This window comes from Dermacentor variabilis, chromosome 8 (assembly GCF_050947875.1).
Source record: "Dermacentor variabilis isolate Ectoservices chromosome 8, ASM5094787v1, whole genome shotgun sequence".
Classification (NCBI taxonomy): domain Eukaryota; kingdom Metazoa; phylum Arthropoda; class Arachnida; order Ixodida; family Ixodidae; genus Dermacentor; species Dermacentor variabilis.
In genome coordinates, this window is record NC_134575.1 from 154,381,025 (window position 1) to 154,400,983 (window position 19,959).

The 19,959-nt window shown below is 47.2% G+C and overlaps 1 protein-coding gene across 2 annotated transcripts in view; it reads right to left on the bottom strand.

Annotated features, from left to right (window-relative positions):
- LOC142590681 (uncharacterized) overlaps positions 1–19,959 on the bottom strand; it is a 344,046-nt gene that overhangs the window by 91,238 nt on the left and 232,849 nt on the right. For both annotated transcript variants that reach the window (XM_075703098.1, XM_075703097.1), the window contains one exon: positions 4,301–4,407. In XM_075703098.1, coding sequence (XP_075559213.1) covers positions 4,301–4,407 — 107 coding nt within the window. The remainder of the gene's footprint in view (positions 1–4,300; positions 4,408–19,959) is intronic.

Here is a 19,959-nt window from a genome sequence, read left to right on the forward strand (position 1 = left end):
GTAGATATGCTGTATTAGTGGCCAGATATTTACGTCATATTTTCGTGATATATTTAAGCACTGCAGTAATTCCTGATGATTGGCGCTCGGCAAAAATCATTCCGGTGCATAAATCTGGCTCTCCTTTTGAAATTAACAACTGCAGGCCCATGTCTTTAACTAGCACCTGTTGTAAAATGTTCGAACACATTATCTTTAAGGCCATTATTACGTACTTAGAAAATAATAATTTGCTTTATCCGCACCAGCATGGCTTTAAATCTGGTTTATCTACCGTAACCCAACTTGCTGAAAGAACTGATGAATTAATTGGTACACTCAATATAGAAGACCAAACAGATGCTATTTTTTTATTTTTCAAAGGCGTTTGATATTGTTCCTCATAAAGATTTATTAACAAAACTAAAGGCAATTGGCATCGAACAGAAAGTAGTGGCATAGATTGAATGTTACTTAAGAAATAGAAAGCAGTGTGTTGCCATAAATGGGAGTGTCTCCGAAGATTTGGATGTGTACTCGGGTGTTCCGTAGGGCTCGGTCCTCGGGCGTCTCCTTTTCTTGGTATACATTAATGATATTCATCTTTGCGTCGAACCACCAATCCAGATTAAACTATTTGCAGACGACTGTGTTGTATGCATAGCCATAAATAATCGAGATGACCAAATTAAATTGAACAATTCTTTACACTCCATTGATGCATGGTGCGCAAGGGGGTGGGGGGTGGTGGTTAAGAATAAACACTTCCAAAACAGCTTCCATTACGTTATGCAACAAAAAGAAGCCCCTTGACTTTACTTACTTTTTAGGTAACGTTAACATCACAAGAACTGACAAAGTTAAGTATTTAGGCGTCACACTTACCAGTAATTTCAAGTGGGAACCGCATGTTGAAAATGTCTGTTGGGGTGCACTACAGAAATTGTCGTTCTTGAAAAGGAAACTGCGTAAAACCCCTCATGCAGTAAAACTAAATGCATACAAAGCGCTATAACTACCAAAATTGGAGTATGCATCGGTTATTTGGAGCTCTTGCCAACAATACTTGATAACAAAATCGAATGAGTACAGAATTTAGCTTTGCGTTTTATTTGTTCTGTTTACTCCCGTCACTCTATAGTGTCAGCTACTTACGTAGTAGGGCCAACCTACAAAAACTTTAGCAGCGCAGGATAATATCTAGATTAACATTTATTTACCAACTTTATCACGAGAACTTTAAGCTATCACGGGAACGATATCGTCAGGATGCTTTCAAACGATCGGACAGAACGCACCGCAGTAAAACTATTAGACAGCGAGTCAGCCACATCAATGTTCACAAGTTCTCTTTATTTCCTCGCGCAAAAATACCTTATCTGAGGAGGCAGTGAACTCCGCCTCGTTGGAATCATTTGTGAACTGTATTAGTATTATCAACTTTTGTTGAAATTCGAGTCCAAGTGCAGTACACTCTGAGTTGATATTACCTTGTTCGAGTATACATTTATGTCATCTATGTCCAGTGTATTGCCATGTTTTCTTTTCACCTTTGTATGTATTATATCTTTGCAATTATGTCAAGTAATTAGTTTAAATTTACTTCTCTTGTTTGCATTCTTAGTATCCACTCCTGCATGGGCCCGAGAAGGGCCTGCAGTATCTGTAAATAATTAAAATAAATATAATATCGTCAGGGAAGCCTTTCTGTGCATCGGTAACTACAGTACGCGGAAATATACCTTGGGGGCGCAAACATGTGACGTGCATTATCAGCATTATCAGCCGCGGTGTGTGTATGTGCTGCGAACCATTTTTCGTATATCGGTTTTCATTCAACGAAGAGAACCGGTGTCTCTGTATTACCATCATGAAGTGGTAAATCTGCTCACTATCTGATCGCTTGGTGCTGGGACTAAAAACAAGAAACATAAAAGCGCATGCTCTTGTGTTTTTTTATGGTCTTACGCATGCTCTCACGGCCAACCTAGCTAAGGCAACTATGAAACATCTAAGCGGCAGGCATTATTAAATATTTGTGATGCACCGGCATCGTTCTCACGCATTTCAAGTCTATTAGGCCTGAAATCACTATATGTATACGCTAGCCTTCCTGCATGAGGCCGATCGCGCTGCTCAACAAAGCGACCACTGCGGTTGGTGAACAAGCATGATACATATATAAGCTATGTGATGCGCCATTGTCTTTTGTCCTGTAAAGCCATATGAGAGAAATTGCATAAAAAGAATGCGATGGCTATATTTGAGGGCAAAATTTCCGTAGCGCGTGTGAGTGCTCAGTAGAGAACGTAAGGAGCACAACGGAAGAAAAAATTCCCCTCCGACAGAAAACGGGCTGCCGCCGCCGCAACATGCACAGCCGCGCAGCGTTTGTAGATCGCGCGTAAACGCTGAGCGGCGCGTGCTCGGACCGTGTCATCCAGAACCTGCCACTGCTTAGAACGCTCACGCAGTGTGTAAACGGTCGCTTTGCTGGAGAAGTGTAGTTCCCACTCTAAGGTATGCTGTTTTTACTAACCAAAACTATTTTATTCATGGGTGGAAACCTCATCTACCGAACCAAGTAGTAACGCAATGTAATCCGCAGGTAACAGTTTGAACGCGTGTAAAGTACGACAGCACAGCTCCTACCGTAGCAGAACGGTACCCACGCAGTTACGATCATCGCGTATGTTTCATTGCTTCTAAACCGCCGCTTAGAACTAGAGGATAATACTGCAATAAGGTCACATTAGTGAATGGAAACATTCAGAAATGCAGAATTGATCGCCGAGGCTGATTGCAAGCGCGAACATTCGCGCACACATCGCGCTGCGTGCTCTGTCCGCCTCAACGCCAGCAGAAACTTCGGCCATACCGGCTTAAACCACTAGAGCACGTCTCACAGAACCATTACCACGTAGAAGACGCACGCCATTCTATATGGAGCGCACGAGCGCGAAAAGAGACGCCAGAAACTACCATCGAGCCTATACCTGCCATGCTCGCCCAAGGCAGCATGCCGACTGCCCATAGATGGCGCCACTGCGTAAGAATATGGTGGCGCCCATGAAAAAACGGTCTATAGCTTCGAAGCTGTATGAGCAAGAGAAAGTTCAAAGTAGAAAAGAATAGGAGAAGAGCTCAAAGAACTTCAATGACAAACTCGACGGTTGTCAGGGACAAACAATACACATCTACTAGAGTGCCATGGCAAGTATAAAAATTCAGGCTATTGCGCCCGTACACTCCAAGAAACGGTTGCACCGTTTTGGTTGTATATTTGCCACACAACAATAATCGTCATCCGTCTTGCTTGAGTTTCTTTTAATGCTGCGAGCCCGGTACTTCCAAGTCACGAACGGCATGGGCGTTGTCCGCGTGACAAAGCACTCTCGAGAGGAAACTAACGAGCGCAACATTTTCTAGAAAGCAAACGTAGGACGGATGACGGTTATTTTTGTGTAGAAAATATACACCATGCAACTGTTCTTAGAGTGTAGAGAAACACAGCCTATCAGACGTTAGGCAGAAGTTCGCCGTGCAGCATCAATGTTACTGCTTTCCACAACAGCGCGCGCTCCGTACAATTATGCAGTGGAACAGCTCAATGCACCTTACGATAACAAGTCGGAGCACACCACAAAGATGTAGTAAGCACGCGCCCTCCTCGGCTATCAGTTGTGGCCTCTGGCCAATCAGCTGAAACAGCGCGTTCCAATGCTTACCCGCGTCAGCTCGAGCGGCGCAAATAGACATAATTATGATATGTTCGTAAGACTGCGACGCGCCTATCGCAGAAACTTGCAAGTCATCTGCAAGGGCTGTTTAGGTTTGCGAATCGACTTACGCTTACCACTGGCAGAAGTACTGAAGTTCGCGCCTGTGCTACCCTTGCGCATTTTCTCGGCTTCGTATTTGCAGCGGCGGGCATCGCAAGCTTTCTGATCGTACACACAGTTTTAGCTTTCTGGATACACTTTTCTCGTGTAAGATTTTTCTGACGCCTCAATTTGTTGGTAAGTTCGCCGTTTCTTTTTTAAAACCAAGTTTTTAATTTGTTTCTGGAGATATTTTGGAGTTGTTTAGCAAAAGGACTCAGTTTACATTCTCCCTCCCGGCAACTATGTATATTACGGTTTGTTTCCCCAACAGTCCGAATCGGTGGAACGAACATGCGAACCTGGGAAAATGTTGTGGAAATCAACCAAAGAATATATATATATATATATATATATATATATATATATATATATATATATATATATATATATATATATATATATAAGAAAGCTCTGCATTAGCATGTTTGAGCACTCACGCTAGCTTGGCTACGCAGTGTCCAGGTACCAGGATGTGTTTGGGCGACACCAGGGTGGCGCCGCAGAAGTAGCGCTTGGAGCCCCCCGCTTTCTTCGCCAAGGTTGCCTGCGAAGAAGGATGAGGAGAGAATGAGGCCACCTCGTGAAGACACTCTCAACGCCGAGGCCAATGGAAAGTTCTCAAAGTGAAAGTTTCTGAATCTGTCTGAGAATTGCCGAAAGCCAGCGCTTTCCCGGTTTGTTTTCTCTGCCCTTTGCCCCGGTCTCTTGCTGCTTGGAACTTTCTTGAATCTGTCACTTTAAAAGAAGCACATTTCCCTATACGTTCTGTCGATGAAGTACCGGCCACGCTGCCCGATGGAACGCGCACCGGGAGTGGATTCACGAGACAGCGAAAAGCAATCACTCCACCTGTCCAAAACCCCTAACCTTGCTTTCTCAGCAACGTTCAACGTAATCAGCAAATCGAAGCACCTTTTCGTCGTTTCATGCCTGCTGTCGTAAATTTGGTGCACGGTCCTGTGTGACTCAATAAAAAAATTGTCCCGCCTGCCATCATACGGAGAACTTACCAGATTTTACTTTTCAAGAGTGGGTGTCATTGTAAGTTTCTGGAAACTCGGAAAACATTGCCAGCAGAGGCCATATAAAGCCAACAGATAATGAAGCTAAGGAAATCGCAGGGGCAACTACTCATGCCTTTTATCTAAATGCAGAAATGATGAATTCAGGGAAACAAGAAGTTGCAGTTTCGCTCGAAACTCGAAGCGTCGATTGCGATAGCAAATTACTATATGGCTATATGAAGTAAGGATAGCAATTTTATTGGCCATATTGGAAACATTCCCTTACTAAGTGAATAAACAAGCAGGGTGTCAGCGCGCAGAAGCAAACATGACCACTTCGCACTCGATGAGCACGGACACTGGCTATCGAAACGCTAGTGCGGGCAAGCGCGGTAGCAGCAGGGAGCGAAGTGACCCTTGTGGTCTATCGCCTCAACGCCAGAGCGGCAAGCACACCGCGCGCACAAAGGCCGACTGCAGATCCCTCACGGCGCACGCGACCACGTATACGCGCTTGCATGTGGGCGGAGTCGAAGCCGCTCCCTCCCCACCCCGTTTTCCTCCGTGCTTGGCACGCGAGATTGAGCCGCGATTATAGGTTCACCGTGTGCCCCGTCGCGAAATGCGCAGTTGCTGCCAAGGCCGATCCCCGCTTCCCTCCTCACGGCCTTTCGCGCGACGGAGGAGAGCAGCCTTTCCTCCGCGCGCGCCAGAGGGAGCCGCGATAGTCGGATTCCCTCGCTCTCACTCGCAGCATGGGACGCGCAGCGACGCTGTCGTCGCCCTTGGACATTATTGGAGGCGAGCTCCACCGCTGGAAAAACTAGCGCCACCGTCGGCGTGATGCGGCATGAAGGATCACGTGGACACAACGGCCTCGTCGGCTGCTTCGGAAGCGCCGAAGCGAAACGAAAGTTTAATGTCCCACCTGCGCCGCGGTTCTGATTAAGTGGTGAGGCTTTACCGCCTTAGGTGTCTGCTTGACAACATTTGAGAGTACTGTAACAGGTAGTGGCTGCCTTTGGAGGCGTGCATCATGGTAGGCTACTGCTCGGTGCCGCAGTGCCAGACGTACGCAACGGAGCTCGGTGTCAGCCTTATTCACACGTAGCCGCAGGGCAAGGAGCTGCGTGAAGCTTGGCTGGCGAAACTTAGAACCGGCAGACAGCCATCGGCTACAACTCGGGTATTCAGCAAGCACAGAGGCGAGGAATACTTGTGCTACGGCACCGGGACTGCGCGATGTTCGGTGAGTAGCAGAAAACGCGCACTGAAACGCTCGCCCGCGCCCGCTGCCCGGCATGACGGTTTAGTCTATGAACTTGTTGATGCTAGGTACTGGTAAGTTCACTGGAACGGAAAGGGAGCGGTAAGACGCCCATTAAAAAAGGCACAGCATATGGTCATGTTTGTGTTGTGACTTAATATGCACTGGATTACAAAAAAGAAGCAGAGGGAAATCGCACGCTGAGAAGACCGATAAACATACAGTGCGACGCAGCTTGAGAAATATTGAAATGTCCAAGAATTTAGAAGACAAAAAAGGCTGTATTGTCGCGACGGCACATCAGAGTCGCCCTAGCTAGGTGTCGAAGTCTCTATAACGGAATTGTTTTTGAAAAGTTATGATAGCGTACACGCAACGATAGTTTCTACTGTACTGTCAAATGCGCACATGCTACGGCCTAAAGCTCACGGCATGGCGCGAAAACGCGCTCACAGCGAAAGCAAACCATTGTGCGCGGACATGCATGCGGACGTGCAGTCGGTCGCTGCGAACCCGTGGGATCGCTGGATTGAGGCTTCATTCTGTTATGCCCCATTTGGTTATATAGACAGCCCACTATAAGAACATATTTCACATAGTTTACTCTCAACGTTTGGCTACCTTTCACGCAAAAAGCCGGTTCGGGAGACTCCATCGCGGCGAGCTCGTGCAGTGGCGTTGACTGTACGTATTCGGTAAAGAGACAGCGTCTGTGAACGATTCTATGCTTTCTGTTAGCTCAAGATTATTATATCGACAGTCAAAAACTTCCCTCGTTTTGAGAGTACCTATATAAATGTCCAGGAGGGCTGCTGCGTGGTGTTCTTATTGAGCGCCGTAAGCGAAACCTACGAGGAGCGCGCCTCGTGGTCCCTCATACTACGCAAGGGAGGCGCTTCCGACAGATGGCGACTCCGTAACTCCTTGTCTCCAGTACGGAACATCACGGCGACGCAACACATACGCCTGTAGCGTCCACATAATTGCTATCGCGATAAAACAAATGGCCGAAAAAACAAACTTCACTCTGGTGGGAGCTCCAGATAAGCGTACCGATAGAGCCCGTGCGGAGTTTACATGTGGCGAAACATAAGTGTTTAGGTTTACCCATTACACCCCAACCTCAGCGATTTCACAACTAGGGATTTATATTTATTGTGACAACCAATTGGCGGATACCACGCACTGTGGAAATCGATGTAAGCGAAGCTTTGTATGGTTGTTTTTATTGACCTGCAGAAGTGTTAAACATTAAATTATGGGGCTTTAGGTAATTCAATTAATTTTATAATTGTATGTACACTTCGCATTCGCGGTCTGTACCCCGTTTCTCTGGGTGGTGAAGACGGTCCCGTCCCGCGCGACGCTTCTTTCGGGCTTAGGTGTCCTCGACGCTGAGTGCACGCTTTGGAGCCCTTTCACTGGCGCGCGTTTGCGTGCTCAGTCTGCGCACGTGACCAGCACAAGGTTGAGACGCCAGCTCGAAGCGCTCTGTTTTATTGGCTATGGACGATTGTAATGTTTACACTATCACAGGCCAGCACACGAGCTCCACAGCCCAGCACCGGCATTTTTGCTGCACAAGAAATCAAGCACAGGACGTGCCATACGCACAGATTACGCATCCCAGCCCCGGCGGCGCTAGCCGGGATGGATGGATGGACGGATGGATGGACGGACGGATGGATGGACGGATGGATGGACGTTATCAGCGTCGCCTTTGGAACGGGGCGGTGGGTTGCGCCAGCATGCTCTAGCTATTATACTGCCTAATGTCCTGCCGAGGTTAAAAAAGAAAAAAAAAGAACACTATAAACTCCCACAACTAAATTTTCCGACCACCTGTTGTGAAATTTGCTTTTGTACATCTCCGTTTTTCGTCCTTTCCCTACTTCCACCAATCTTCCGATCGCCTCTTATTGCGGACATGTTTACTTTTCCCCTGCTTTCGCTGAACCCATGGGCTTCAAGGAGGCCAGTGGTGCCAGAATCGACATCTGGGAAGATGTCTTCACATTCCAATAAAACGCTATCCATCGTTAGCCTAGCTTATCCACCGCAGCAAGCACATGCTTCTTCATTCTTATGTCTCGCTTCAAAGGTGCGTGTTCTACGGCATCCTGATCTCGCTTCGAAAAGTAATGAGCTTCCCTTTGACTTATCGTAAATTGTTTCTTTCCTGATTTCGTTTTTTCCTCTCAAGTAGTTACTCATTGCAGGTTTCTTTTCCAGTGCCGCCATCGATGAGATTATTTCAGCCTCTCCGACTTTCCGCTTGTCGTTCTTTGTCGCTGTGTTGCTCACACTACAGGCCGCATACTTGCTGGTAAGCTTCCGAGTTCTTTTCCTCCACGGTGATTCAGTGTTTTCCCTGTACAAATACCTCAACTCAAATACCTGAACACTTTTCCCTGTACAAATACCTCAACACTCCCCCAGCTCATTTACTTTCAGCCATATTCCTCAATCATTCTTCATAACCAATTTTTCTGTGAGCTTCCCTCACTTCAACACTATAGTCCAGCCCATATCACCCTGCACAACTTCATTTGTAGTTTTCCCGTGAGCGCACAATGCAAAACGTCCGATTGACCTTTGGTTCCCATCGAGTCCTCATCGTACCCCTGATTTAAAGCAAACAACCGCATTTCCAAAAGTAAGTCTTGGATTTGAAACAGAACAGCGCGGTTTTGACGGGGACACGCATGGAGAAACGACACGGACGAGCGCTGACTTGCAACTGGTGTTTCTTGCTTGGAACGAAGAATATATATGAGCTCCAACCAACAGTAGAAAAAAAATTACCGACGATTACGTTACTTCCTAATGCGAAATTTGAGCGCAGCAAATAAGCTGTTTCACCTTTTCGATAGATTGAGGCAAAGAAATCGAGCAACACATGTATGCGCTATCACAGAATTTTTTCTTATTTTTCACACGTATTCCTTTAACAAAGACTCCACTAACAGTTCTTGACAGTCATGAAGGAAGCTTTGTGGTCGGAGAAATAGACTGGTATATGTTCGACTTGGTACACCAATGCTTGATTCTCAAAGACGAGATCTATACAAGTGCCTCGCGAGGTTGTCACAGCCGTGGGACGCGTTACGAGCGAGAGGAACGGGATGTTCTCCCGCATAAGTGTTAGGAAATTGCTGTTTGTCTTTATGTCAAGCCGCCACCGATCTGGCTCTCTGATTGCCACCGCACAGGGCGAACGGCAGCGGCAATTTCGGCTCGGGCGGTGCACATATACAGATCCGCCGCCACCGATCTGGCTCTCTGATTGCCACCGCACAGGGGTTGCATTGGAGGAGGAGCGAAGAAAGGAATTAAGTTCGAGCCGGCGCTTTGACAACCGGAGACTCGCAGGAAGAGGGGGGAGGGGGGCGGCGTGTACACCCAGCGGCAAACGATGGGGGCAGAAGCGCGCGCAGCAAGCGGACAACACGATAAAGGGAGGAGGGAAGAGATAGCAGCGACTGACTGATGCCGCTGACGCCGATAGTGAGTCAACCCCAGCTGCGGAGTTGGTTTCAGGGACAACACCGCCGATGCCGACACAAACAATGTGATACCCTCGCTTCCGCAGCGCTAAGAACCAGGTCTAGCCGTGGGAAGGTGGTCACGTATTCGTCGACGTGCCGGGGCCTACGTGAAATAACCGGCGCGTCGGCAACTGAAGAGCACCCTATCCGCCACACAAGAACAGGGGGGGGGACCCTTTCCTCCTCTTTCTGCATGGCGGCGACGGTGTTCTATGCAGTCACGTTATCTTGACTCTCTAGCGGCGTCAGCGGCATCCAGCGGTATCAGTCGGTCGCTGCTAGCGCTGGGGGGATGAAAGGGGGGCGGAGCTGGTTACGAGGCCGACGACAACGCCGACGACGACGCGAAACCCAGGAACGGACGCCAAAGAGCTGCGCTCTAAAAAACATACATATCATCATCATCATCATCATCATCATCATCAGCCTGGTTACGCCCACTGCAGGGCAAAGGCCTCTCCCATACTTCTCCAACTACCCCGGTCATGTACAGATTGTGGCCATGTCGTCCCTGCAAGCTTCTTAATCTCATCCACCCACATAACTTTCTGCCGCCCCCTGCTACTCTTCCCTTCCCTTAGAATCTAGTCCGTAACTCTTAAGAGGGCTGCAATGTGGGCTTGTTGGTAATGCATCCTCAAGGGGAAAACGGTAGTGCGATTAAAAAACGGGACCAGGTGTGTCCCTATGTGTCTTCTTGCGTCCCGTCTTTTAATCGCGCTACCGTATTCCCCTTGAGGACGTAACCCTTAATGTCCATCGGTTATCTTCCCTCCTCATTACATTTCCTGACCCTGCCCATTTCTTTTTCTGGATTTCAACTAAGATGTCATTAACTCGCATTTGTAACCTCACCCAATCTGCGCTTTTCTTATCCCTTAACGTTACCACCGACTTCTGTTGCACACTCCTTAATGATGCACATAAGATTGTCGTTCATTGTTTCATCACTAAGGTCTTCTTCGTGAGTTAAAGCCGAATACCTGTTCTGTAGCTTGATCCGGAATTCCTCTATTTTCACTCTTACGGCTGAGTGATGGGCTTCCTATGTACCAGTTTCTTCCGTTCCCTCCTCAAGTCTATACTAATTCGAGTTATTGCCATCCCATGGTCACTGCAGCGTACCTTGCCGAGCACGTCCACATGTTGTATGATGCCCGGGTAAACGCAGAGTATGAGTTCTATTTCAGTTCTAGTCTCGTCATTCGGGCTCCTCCACGTCCACTTTCGGCTATCCCGCTTGCGGAAGAAGGTATTCACTATCTGCATATTATACTGTTCTGCAAAGTCTATTAATAAATCTCCCCGGCCATGTCTAGAGCCTATGCCATATTCCCCCACTGACTTGTCTCCAGCCTGCTTCTTGCCTACCTTGGCATTGAATACCAGACATATGTTCATGTTTACACAGACGGCTCCGCGTCATCTAAGGCATCGACAGCAGCTGTGGTGATACCAGCCCAACAGATGACTCGAGCTTTCATACTAGACCATAATTCAACATCAACCGCTGCAGAGCTTGTGGCTATTCGGGAAGCGATTCGCCACATTTGCGGGGAAAGACCTCAAGAGTGGTGCATTTTCACGGACTCAAAACCCGCGCTGCAAATTTTGGGATGCTTCCTGCGCCACACCGCATATCAGGTTCTGGCCCTGCAGATCACCGAGCTACTTTCATACGCTCAAGAAAAACACCACCGCATAGTGTTCCAATGGATCCCGGGACACTGTGGGCTCAACGGTAATGACATGGCCGATGCTGCAGCAAGGCGCGCCCTCAGCAATGGTCTGCGAACTGTCGTGCCATTCTCCAGACCGGACATCACATGCCTCCTGTCGGAATTAATGAGGAGTGCGACGAGAAGATACTGGGCCCAGCCAGATGCTCGTCACGTCCGCCCTAAAAGGCTGGATCCCGATATGAAATTTCCTATTCTGCGTGGAATTCCACGCCCTCATGCATGCCTGATACACAGACTGCGCTTAGGCGTCGCCTTCACGCGCAAATATTTGCACATTATTGGACGGACAGACTCCCCGGACTGTTCAGTGTGTGGCGCTGTAGAGACTATAGAACATGTGCTTGTGGTGTGCCCTGAGTATGCGCGAGAAAGACTGACATTAGCAGATACATTGAGACATTTACACAATGGACCACTGTCGGAGGACCTCTTGCTAGGCGCGTGGCCACAGAGTTGGCAGACGACAGAGACAATGCGTGCACTTTCACGTTTCCTAGGTGACACGGGCCTGGACTCACGCCTGTGATACCAGTTGTGTAATGTGTCATTCACCTCGTTCCTCCCATTATCATCCCCCATTGTGACCCTTTTTCTTCCCCTCTTCCCCTTCCCTTACGTAGAGTAGCAGGCCAGATGCTCCATTATCCGGCCGACCTCTCTACATTTTCCAATCATTAAAATACTTCTTCTCTTCTTGGCATTGATGTTGGCCATCAGAATAGTGTATTTTGTTTTGACTTTACCCATCGCCGATTCCACATCTTCATAGAAGCTTCCGACTTCCTGGTCATCATGACTGGCTGTGGGGGTGTAGACCTGTACGACCTTCAATTTGTACCTCTCATTAGGTTTCACAACAAGACCTGCCACCCTCTCAATAATGCTATAGAATTCCGGTATGTTAACGAGCTATATTCTTATTAATCTAGAATCCGACTCCTAGTTCCCGTCTCTCCGCTAAGCCCCGGTTGCAAAAGGACGCGCCCGATTTTTTTTAGCGCTATAATGTTTGGTTTGTCCTTCTAACTTCACTCAGCCCTATTATATCCCATTTCATCATCATCATCAGCCTGGTTACGCCCACTGCAGGGCAAAGGCCTCTCCCATACTTCTCCAACAACCCCGGTCATGTACTAATTGTGGCCATGCCGTCCCTGCAAACTTCTTAATCTCATCCGCCCACCTAACTTTCTGCCGCCCCCTGCTACGCTTCCCTTCCCTTGGGATCCAGTCCGTAACCCTTAATGACCATCGGTTATCTTCCCTCCTCATTACATGTCCTGCCCATGCCCATTTCTTTTTCTTGATTTCAACTAAGATGTCATTAACTCGCGTTTGTTCCCTCACCCAATCTGCTCTTTTCTTATCCCTTAACGTTACACCTATCATTCTTCTTTCCATAGCTCGTTGTGTCGTCCTCAATTTGAGTAGAACCCTTTTGTAAGCCTCCAGGTTTCTGCCCCGTAGGTGAGTACTGGTAAGACACAGCTATTATATACTTTTCTCTTGAGGGATAACGGCAACCTGCTGTTCATGATTTGGGAATGCCTGCCAAACGCACTCCAGCCCATTCTTATTCTTCTGATTATTTCCGTCTCATGATCCGGATCCGCCGTCACTACCTGCCCTAAGTAGATGTATTCCCTTACGACTTCGAGTGCCTCGCTGCCTATTGTAAATTGCTGTTCTCTCCCGAGACTGTTAAGCATTACTTTAGTTTTCTGCATATTAATTTTTAGACAAACTCTTCTGCTTTGCCTCTCCAGGTCAGTGAGCATGCATTGCAATTGGTCCCCTGAGTTACTAAGCAAGGCAATATCATCAGCGAATCGCAAGTTACTAAGGTATTCTCCATTAACTTTTATCCCCAATTCTTCCCAATCCAGGTCTCTGAATACCTCCTGTAAACACGCTGTGAATAGCATTGGAGATATCGTATCTCCCTGCCTGACGCCTTTCTTTATTGGGATTTTGTTGCTTTCTTTATGGGGGACTACGGTGGATGTGGAGCCGCTATAGATATCTTTCAGCATCTTTACATATGGCTCGTCTACACCCTGATTCCGCAATGCCTCCATGACTGCTGAGGTTTCGACAGAATCAAACGCTTTCTCGTAATCAATGAAAGCTATATATAAAGGTTGGTTACATTCCGCACATTTTTTTTTATCACCAAATTGATAGTGTGAATATGGTCTATTGTAGAGTAGCCTTTACGGAATCCTGCCTGGTCCTTTGGCTGACGGAAGTCTAAGGTGTTCCTGATTCTATTTGCAATTACCTTAGTAAATACTTTGTAGGCAACAGACAGTAAGCTGATCGGTCTATAATTTTTCAAGTCTTTGGCGTCCCCTTTCTTATGGATTAGGATTATGTTAGCGTTCTTCCAAGATTCCGGTACGCTCGAGGTCATGAGGCATTGCGTATACAGGGTGGCCAGTTTCTCTAGAACAATCTGTCCACCATCCTTCAACAAATCTGCTGTTACCTGATCCTCCCCAGCTGCCTTCCCCCTTTGCATATCTCCTAAGGCTTTCTTTACCTCTTCCGGCGTTACCTTCGGGATTTCGAATTCCTCTAAACTATTTTCTCTTCCATTATCGTCGTGGGTGCCACTGGTACTGTATAGATCTCTATAAAACTCCTCCGCATCTTCAACTATCTCATCCATATTAGTAATGATATTTCCGGCTTTGTCTCTTAACGCATACATCTGATTCTTGCCAATTCCTAGTTTCAATTCCCATTTGCTGCCCTCTAATAGCACTGTTAGACTCGCCTCACTAAACTACGTTCTAGCGTTAAGCGTACGTTGTCAGGTTCAGATTCCAATAGCGGCCTGTCCGGATCCAGGGATTCTTGTAGCACCCTCTGCTGCGTCACAGGTCTGACCGCCGCCGTGGTCAGTTGCTTCCCAGCTGCTGGGGACTGAGGGCCGGGTTTGATTGTTGTATTCATATAGGAGGTTGTGGCCAAGAAGTGCACCAGGGTGGCCAATCCTGCTCTGGTGAGGGAGTGCGCGTTGCCGTTTCTGGTCACCGGGATAAAGCCGCACTCCGGGCCTGTTTATGGGATTTTATCAACACGCGGATTTTTTTTTATTCCGGTGGAAATGTGCGCGGCACCGGGATTCGAGCCACGGTCCTCTTGCACGCGAGGCGGGTGCTCTACCTCTACGCCACCGCTGCACCTATTCACAGTCAATCATACATGCCGCACTGAACAAGGGAGATCACTGCAATAATCATATCTCCCCCCCCCCCCCCGCTAAAAATGCCAGTTCTTTGGGCGTAATCGATAAGGAGGGGCTACTGACGCATGCGTCTTTTGACCGGGCGATGTGCGCTGCTTCGATGATTTCGCGCGTTACTTCGTTACTATGTTTACTTAAATCTTGTGTTCGAGCGAAGTCAGGGTGGCAAGCCCTGCTGTCGCAGTCTCTACAGTGGATGCCAATGTACCCTTTTATAGTATTATGCACATTGTTGTCGTACTCCTTCAGGCGTTCATTAAGGCATCTCTCCGTTTGACCAACATAAAGCCTGCCACATGAGAACGGAATGGCGTAGACAATTCCCTCTTTACAAGAGAGGAATTGATTTTCATGTTTGGTGTTGCGCTCTCTTGGAACGAAATCAGTATTAACCATTTGCACATCTTTCCAAGCTTATCCGGTGCCGAGAAAACTACTTTGACACATGCTCTGTTAGCTGACTTTTTTATTCTATGTGAGACATGATGAATATAAGGCACTACAATGGTTTTTACTTTTTCTATTCCTGTCATCGAATCTACCCGTTGTTCTTTTCTGTTTTTGCTCAAACTACTAAGGATAGTTTGACACTGACACTAGCAGCTGCTTGGGATAAGCAGCCTTTACTAGACGATCTTTTTTATGATTGAAGCTATCTTGCATGGAGTGCATGCATGATTTGTTAAGCGCGTTGTGATAGCATGATTTGGCCACTGTTAGTTTAACCAGCTTAGAATGAGATGACGTAAAAGGTAGCAATGGCTTATTGCTTCGTGGTTCGTAAGACCAACACGCGTGATGTTGCATTAATCTGAGTTTGATATCGAAAAATCTGATGACATCGTTTTATGGCTTACCAACTCGCCCAAATGTCCGTTTTAGTAAGTCCTGGAACCATTACACCTTTCCACATACCCCGGAGCACCTCTTACCTATTGTATCGGCATAGCGCTCTGTGCTTCACTATGGCTGTATTTCTCCTCCCTTTTAGTGTTATTGTTCTTGCCTGTGTTTCCATATATCTATCGCATACGTGTCCATGCATACGCCTCCATGACTGCTGAGGTTTCGACTGAAGCGTTTGATTCATTCGAAACCTCAGCAGTCATGGAGGCATTACGGAACCAAGGTGTAGACGAGCCGTATGTAAAAATACTAAAAGATATCCATAGCGGCTCCATAGCCACCGTAATCCTCCATAAATAAAGCGACAAAATCCCAATAAAGAAAGACGTCAGGCAGGGAGATACGATCTCTCCAATGCTATTCACAGCGTGTTTACAGGAGGTATTCAGAGACCTGGATTGGGAAGAATTGGTGATCAGAGTTAATGGAGAATACCTTAGTAACTTGCGATTCGCTGATGATATTGCCTTGCTTAGCAACTCAGGGGACCGATTGCAATACGTACTCACTGACCTGGAGAGGCAAAGCAGAAGGGTGGGTCTAAAAATTAATCTGCAGAAAACTAAAGTAATGCTTAACAGTCTCGGAAGAGAACAGCAGTTTACGATAGGTGGCGACGCTCTGAAAGTGCCAAGGGAATGCATCTACTTAGGACAGGTAGTGACCGCGGATCCGGATCATGAGACTGAAATAATCAGAAGAATAAGAATAGGCTGGGGTGCGTTTGGCAGGCATTCTCAGATCATGGACAGCAGGCTGCCATTATCCCTCAAGAGAAAAGTGTATAACAGCTGTGTTTTACCAGTGCTTACGTACGGGGCAGGAACTTGGAGGCTTACGAAAAGGGTTCTGCTTAAATTGAGGACGACGCAACGAGCTATGGAAAGAAGAATGATGGGTGTAACGTTAAGAAATAAGACAAGAGCAGATAGGGTATCGATATACCAAGGTATTTATATTCTTTTAGCCGAGATATTTCCTGGTCCTGTATTGCCACTGCCTGTTCACTGTTTCAATTGAATACCATAACGCCCGACTTTCTAAGACTAAATTTCAAACCTAAATTCTCGCCTTCCTGTCTACAGATATAAGCCAGGCGTTGCAAATCACTTTGCTTCTTAGCTAGCAACACAATGTCATTCGCATAAAATAAGCTGGGAAGCTGCTGCTATACCGCTGTACCAGCCTGTTTGTATGAGAGATTAAACCCGACATTACTTTCTTCTAGCGCCCTCTCCATCCTCAACATGTACATCATAAATAGAAGTGGGGATAAAGGGCACTCCTGCCTCAGTCCCTTGTTGATATCAACTCTATCCTCGCTCCTCAGCCCTTCTCATTTAACAGTAAGGGTATTTTCTAGGTAAATCTCTCTCAAAAGCTGTAGGCAATTCTTAGCTAAGCCATCTCCTTCCAGCATATCCCACAAAATGTTGCGGTCTACGTTGTCATACGCTCCTGTAATGTCTAAAAAGGCCACATATGACGGTCTGCTTTCTAGTATTAATATTTCAATACACTGAGTAAGAACAAATAAGTTATCATCCAAACGCCTACCTATTCTGAAGCCATTCTGAAGTTCTCCCAAAGTGCCATTATTACCTGTCCATGCTTGCAGCTCTAATTTGATTGCCTGCATTCGTCGTTTCCTTCAGTACAATCGTCATTGCAATCAGCGGACCATTGTGCCACGTTTTATGCATCGGCTGCGGGTTTCAGGTCGGGTAATCGACAATATTAAATCAAGGACCTTGGTGAATCATACGAAACACATCATATTGACACTCGTATTATTCCAGTATGACGGGGTGCAGCACACCACACTGCACAAACCGCACGGAAGGTGCCAAAGCTTTTTACACGCTTTGGTGCGGATGGACTGACGTGCACTGGCGACTGGTATGACTATGCGTATGGGCCGAAACCGGCCGGCTCTGAAAGGGACCATGATATGCGAGGCGTGTACGTTCGCCTTGTTTACACGTAGAGCAACATTTATCTCGAGTAACAACCCTGTTGACGCTGAAATAAGTTAACGCTGAGACACAGACGCGGAACAAAGAAGGAACGACACATATGTGTGGCGCTGCACAGGTACGCAAACTCGCCCAATTCGCTGTGTTCCGTGTACGATTGTTCTGACTATGCGGGTCTAGAACAGTGCGTTCGAAACAGAGTGAATGCTAGCTAGCAAGCACAATTTCCGCGTGCGCCCTCGTTTTCCTGTCGTCTTTATTTTGTTGTATTGCGATACCAATTATATGGGAAGTCCAGGCGCATTTCTACCGTCATCGTCACCGTGATACTCTGTATAAACTCCAAAGACGATAAAATTGTCGCCACACGCCGTGTGTGCGAATGAATGGGTGCGAGGATGAGCCGGCGAAGTCAGCTCAACCTCGCGCGAGCGAGCGCGGAAGGCGGATCGGAGCAGCACCGCCTGGACAAGAGGAGGCGCTCGGCGAGTGATGTCACGCAGGCCGGCGGCGTGCTCGGGGATACGGGTTGAATTAAGGGATCGCGCCGTTATGGGCAACGTTAACCATATCGCAGTTTTTTTTTAACATAGTTGCACCTGATGGCGCGCAGAGAACAGAGGGTATTGCAAGGTTATTTTATTTATGCAATACTATTTACACGCTGCATTATTAAAAAGCACGTCCATAAATAATGAAATGATTCAACCTTAGGATTGAGAAGGAATTTATATTGAAAAGTCACAGTGCTGCCCTCTTCTTTAGAGTAGCTTCTTTGCCTTTATTTCTCGTCGGCGTCAAAGAGTTTGCCATTCATGCGACCACAAAAGTTCTTCTACAAAATTTTAGCACTGCACCATAACATATTTCTTATGACAACTCCACTGGTGTGCCCTTCTTGACATTCGGGACTCATGTATTTATTCTAGTATAGATTAGCTCTAAACGAACAATATCGCTTTCGAAGCATTATTAGATACAGTACCGCCATTTGCATATTTACAACACCTCAAATAAATTTAGCAATGGAGATACAAAAAATTCGTGCAACTATTTACAAAGAAACAGCTGCCTTATTCCTCAGAACTCCAGCTTTTCTCTTCTTTGCCTTAGCATTAGCACCCAATATTCTGTCATTGATCTTGCGGAAACATGAATGCATGATTTTTCGGCCCCGACTTGTCATTGCTCCAGCGATTGGGCTAGCAGCACTTATTAGGCATATCCTGGCATGAACGTAATCCGCGTTCTGCGGCAATGAAGGCTTGCCGGACACGCAACTGCAATCGCAGCACAAGCGCCGAGACTACATGCACGGTTCACGTCCAGAAAAAAAGCGCGCTCGGAGGCATGTCGCAGCATGCCTGGACTTTTCTAACCCCGAAGCTATCCAAGGAGCGAAAGGGTTCCCGGAAATAATCGAATTGTTATCGCCGTCGTCGCCCACTCGGTCTTCCGCGTCTCATTTTCAACACAGGTGCGCCGCTCGTAGCACGCTGCACAGAACTTCTATGTGGTCCTCTTTTGCGTGACGTAGCTCAAGGAGAGAGGGCATAGCCAGAAGGCCTTAAGTTCCCTAGAGGGTGTCGCTCCTGTCGGGCGCGAGGAGCGATTTTTTTCTCTTGATGTCAATGAGAATATCGTCTATACCCGTTCGCTCTCTGATCAGCTTCGAGCTCTCTGCATTTTCTATTTTATTTTCTGTGATCTCTGCAATCAGTGACAAGAAAACTGGGGGACGTCGTCCTCTGCAATGGGGGACCCAAACCCCGCCCAGCAGTTGGGTCCTGAACGGCCAGTTCATTATGCCGGTGACGTGAGTGACCGCTTTAACTCCAGCAAGGTCCCGATTGAGTCATCTGATGACTCCTCTACTGATGAGATGGGCTCGGACAGCGATTTTACCGTGGTGTCAAGCCGACGTCTGAAGAGAAAGATACGAAGAACATCACCGACCAGTCGCCAGGCGACGAGAAAGGCAAGTGGCAAGCAATCATACACTATTGCATATGTACCAACAACAACAGACAACCTCAACTCACTGAACAGGCAGAGCCTGTCGGAATATTTTGAACGAACTGCCCATGGTCACGTAGAAGAAATACGTATAAACGCTCGAAAGAACATCCTCTCGGTGGAAGTCAATACACCTACAATACTGGAGACACTGAAAAACATCACTCAGTTGGGAAGCATCCCTGTTCGCGCATTCCCCGCATACGGCAAGGAAGCGGCGACAGGCGTCATCTACGATGTGGACATTGATATTACAGACACTGACCTGGCCAAACTACTATCATCGTCGGCTCCTGTGCTCAGCTTTCACCGTTTTGGACGTTCCCGATGTGTGAAATTAGCGTTCCAATCGGAAACTTTGCCAACACACGTCAAGGTTGGATA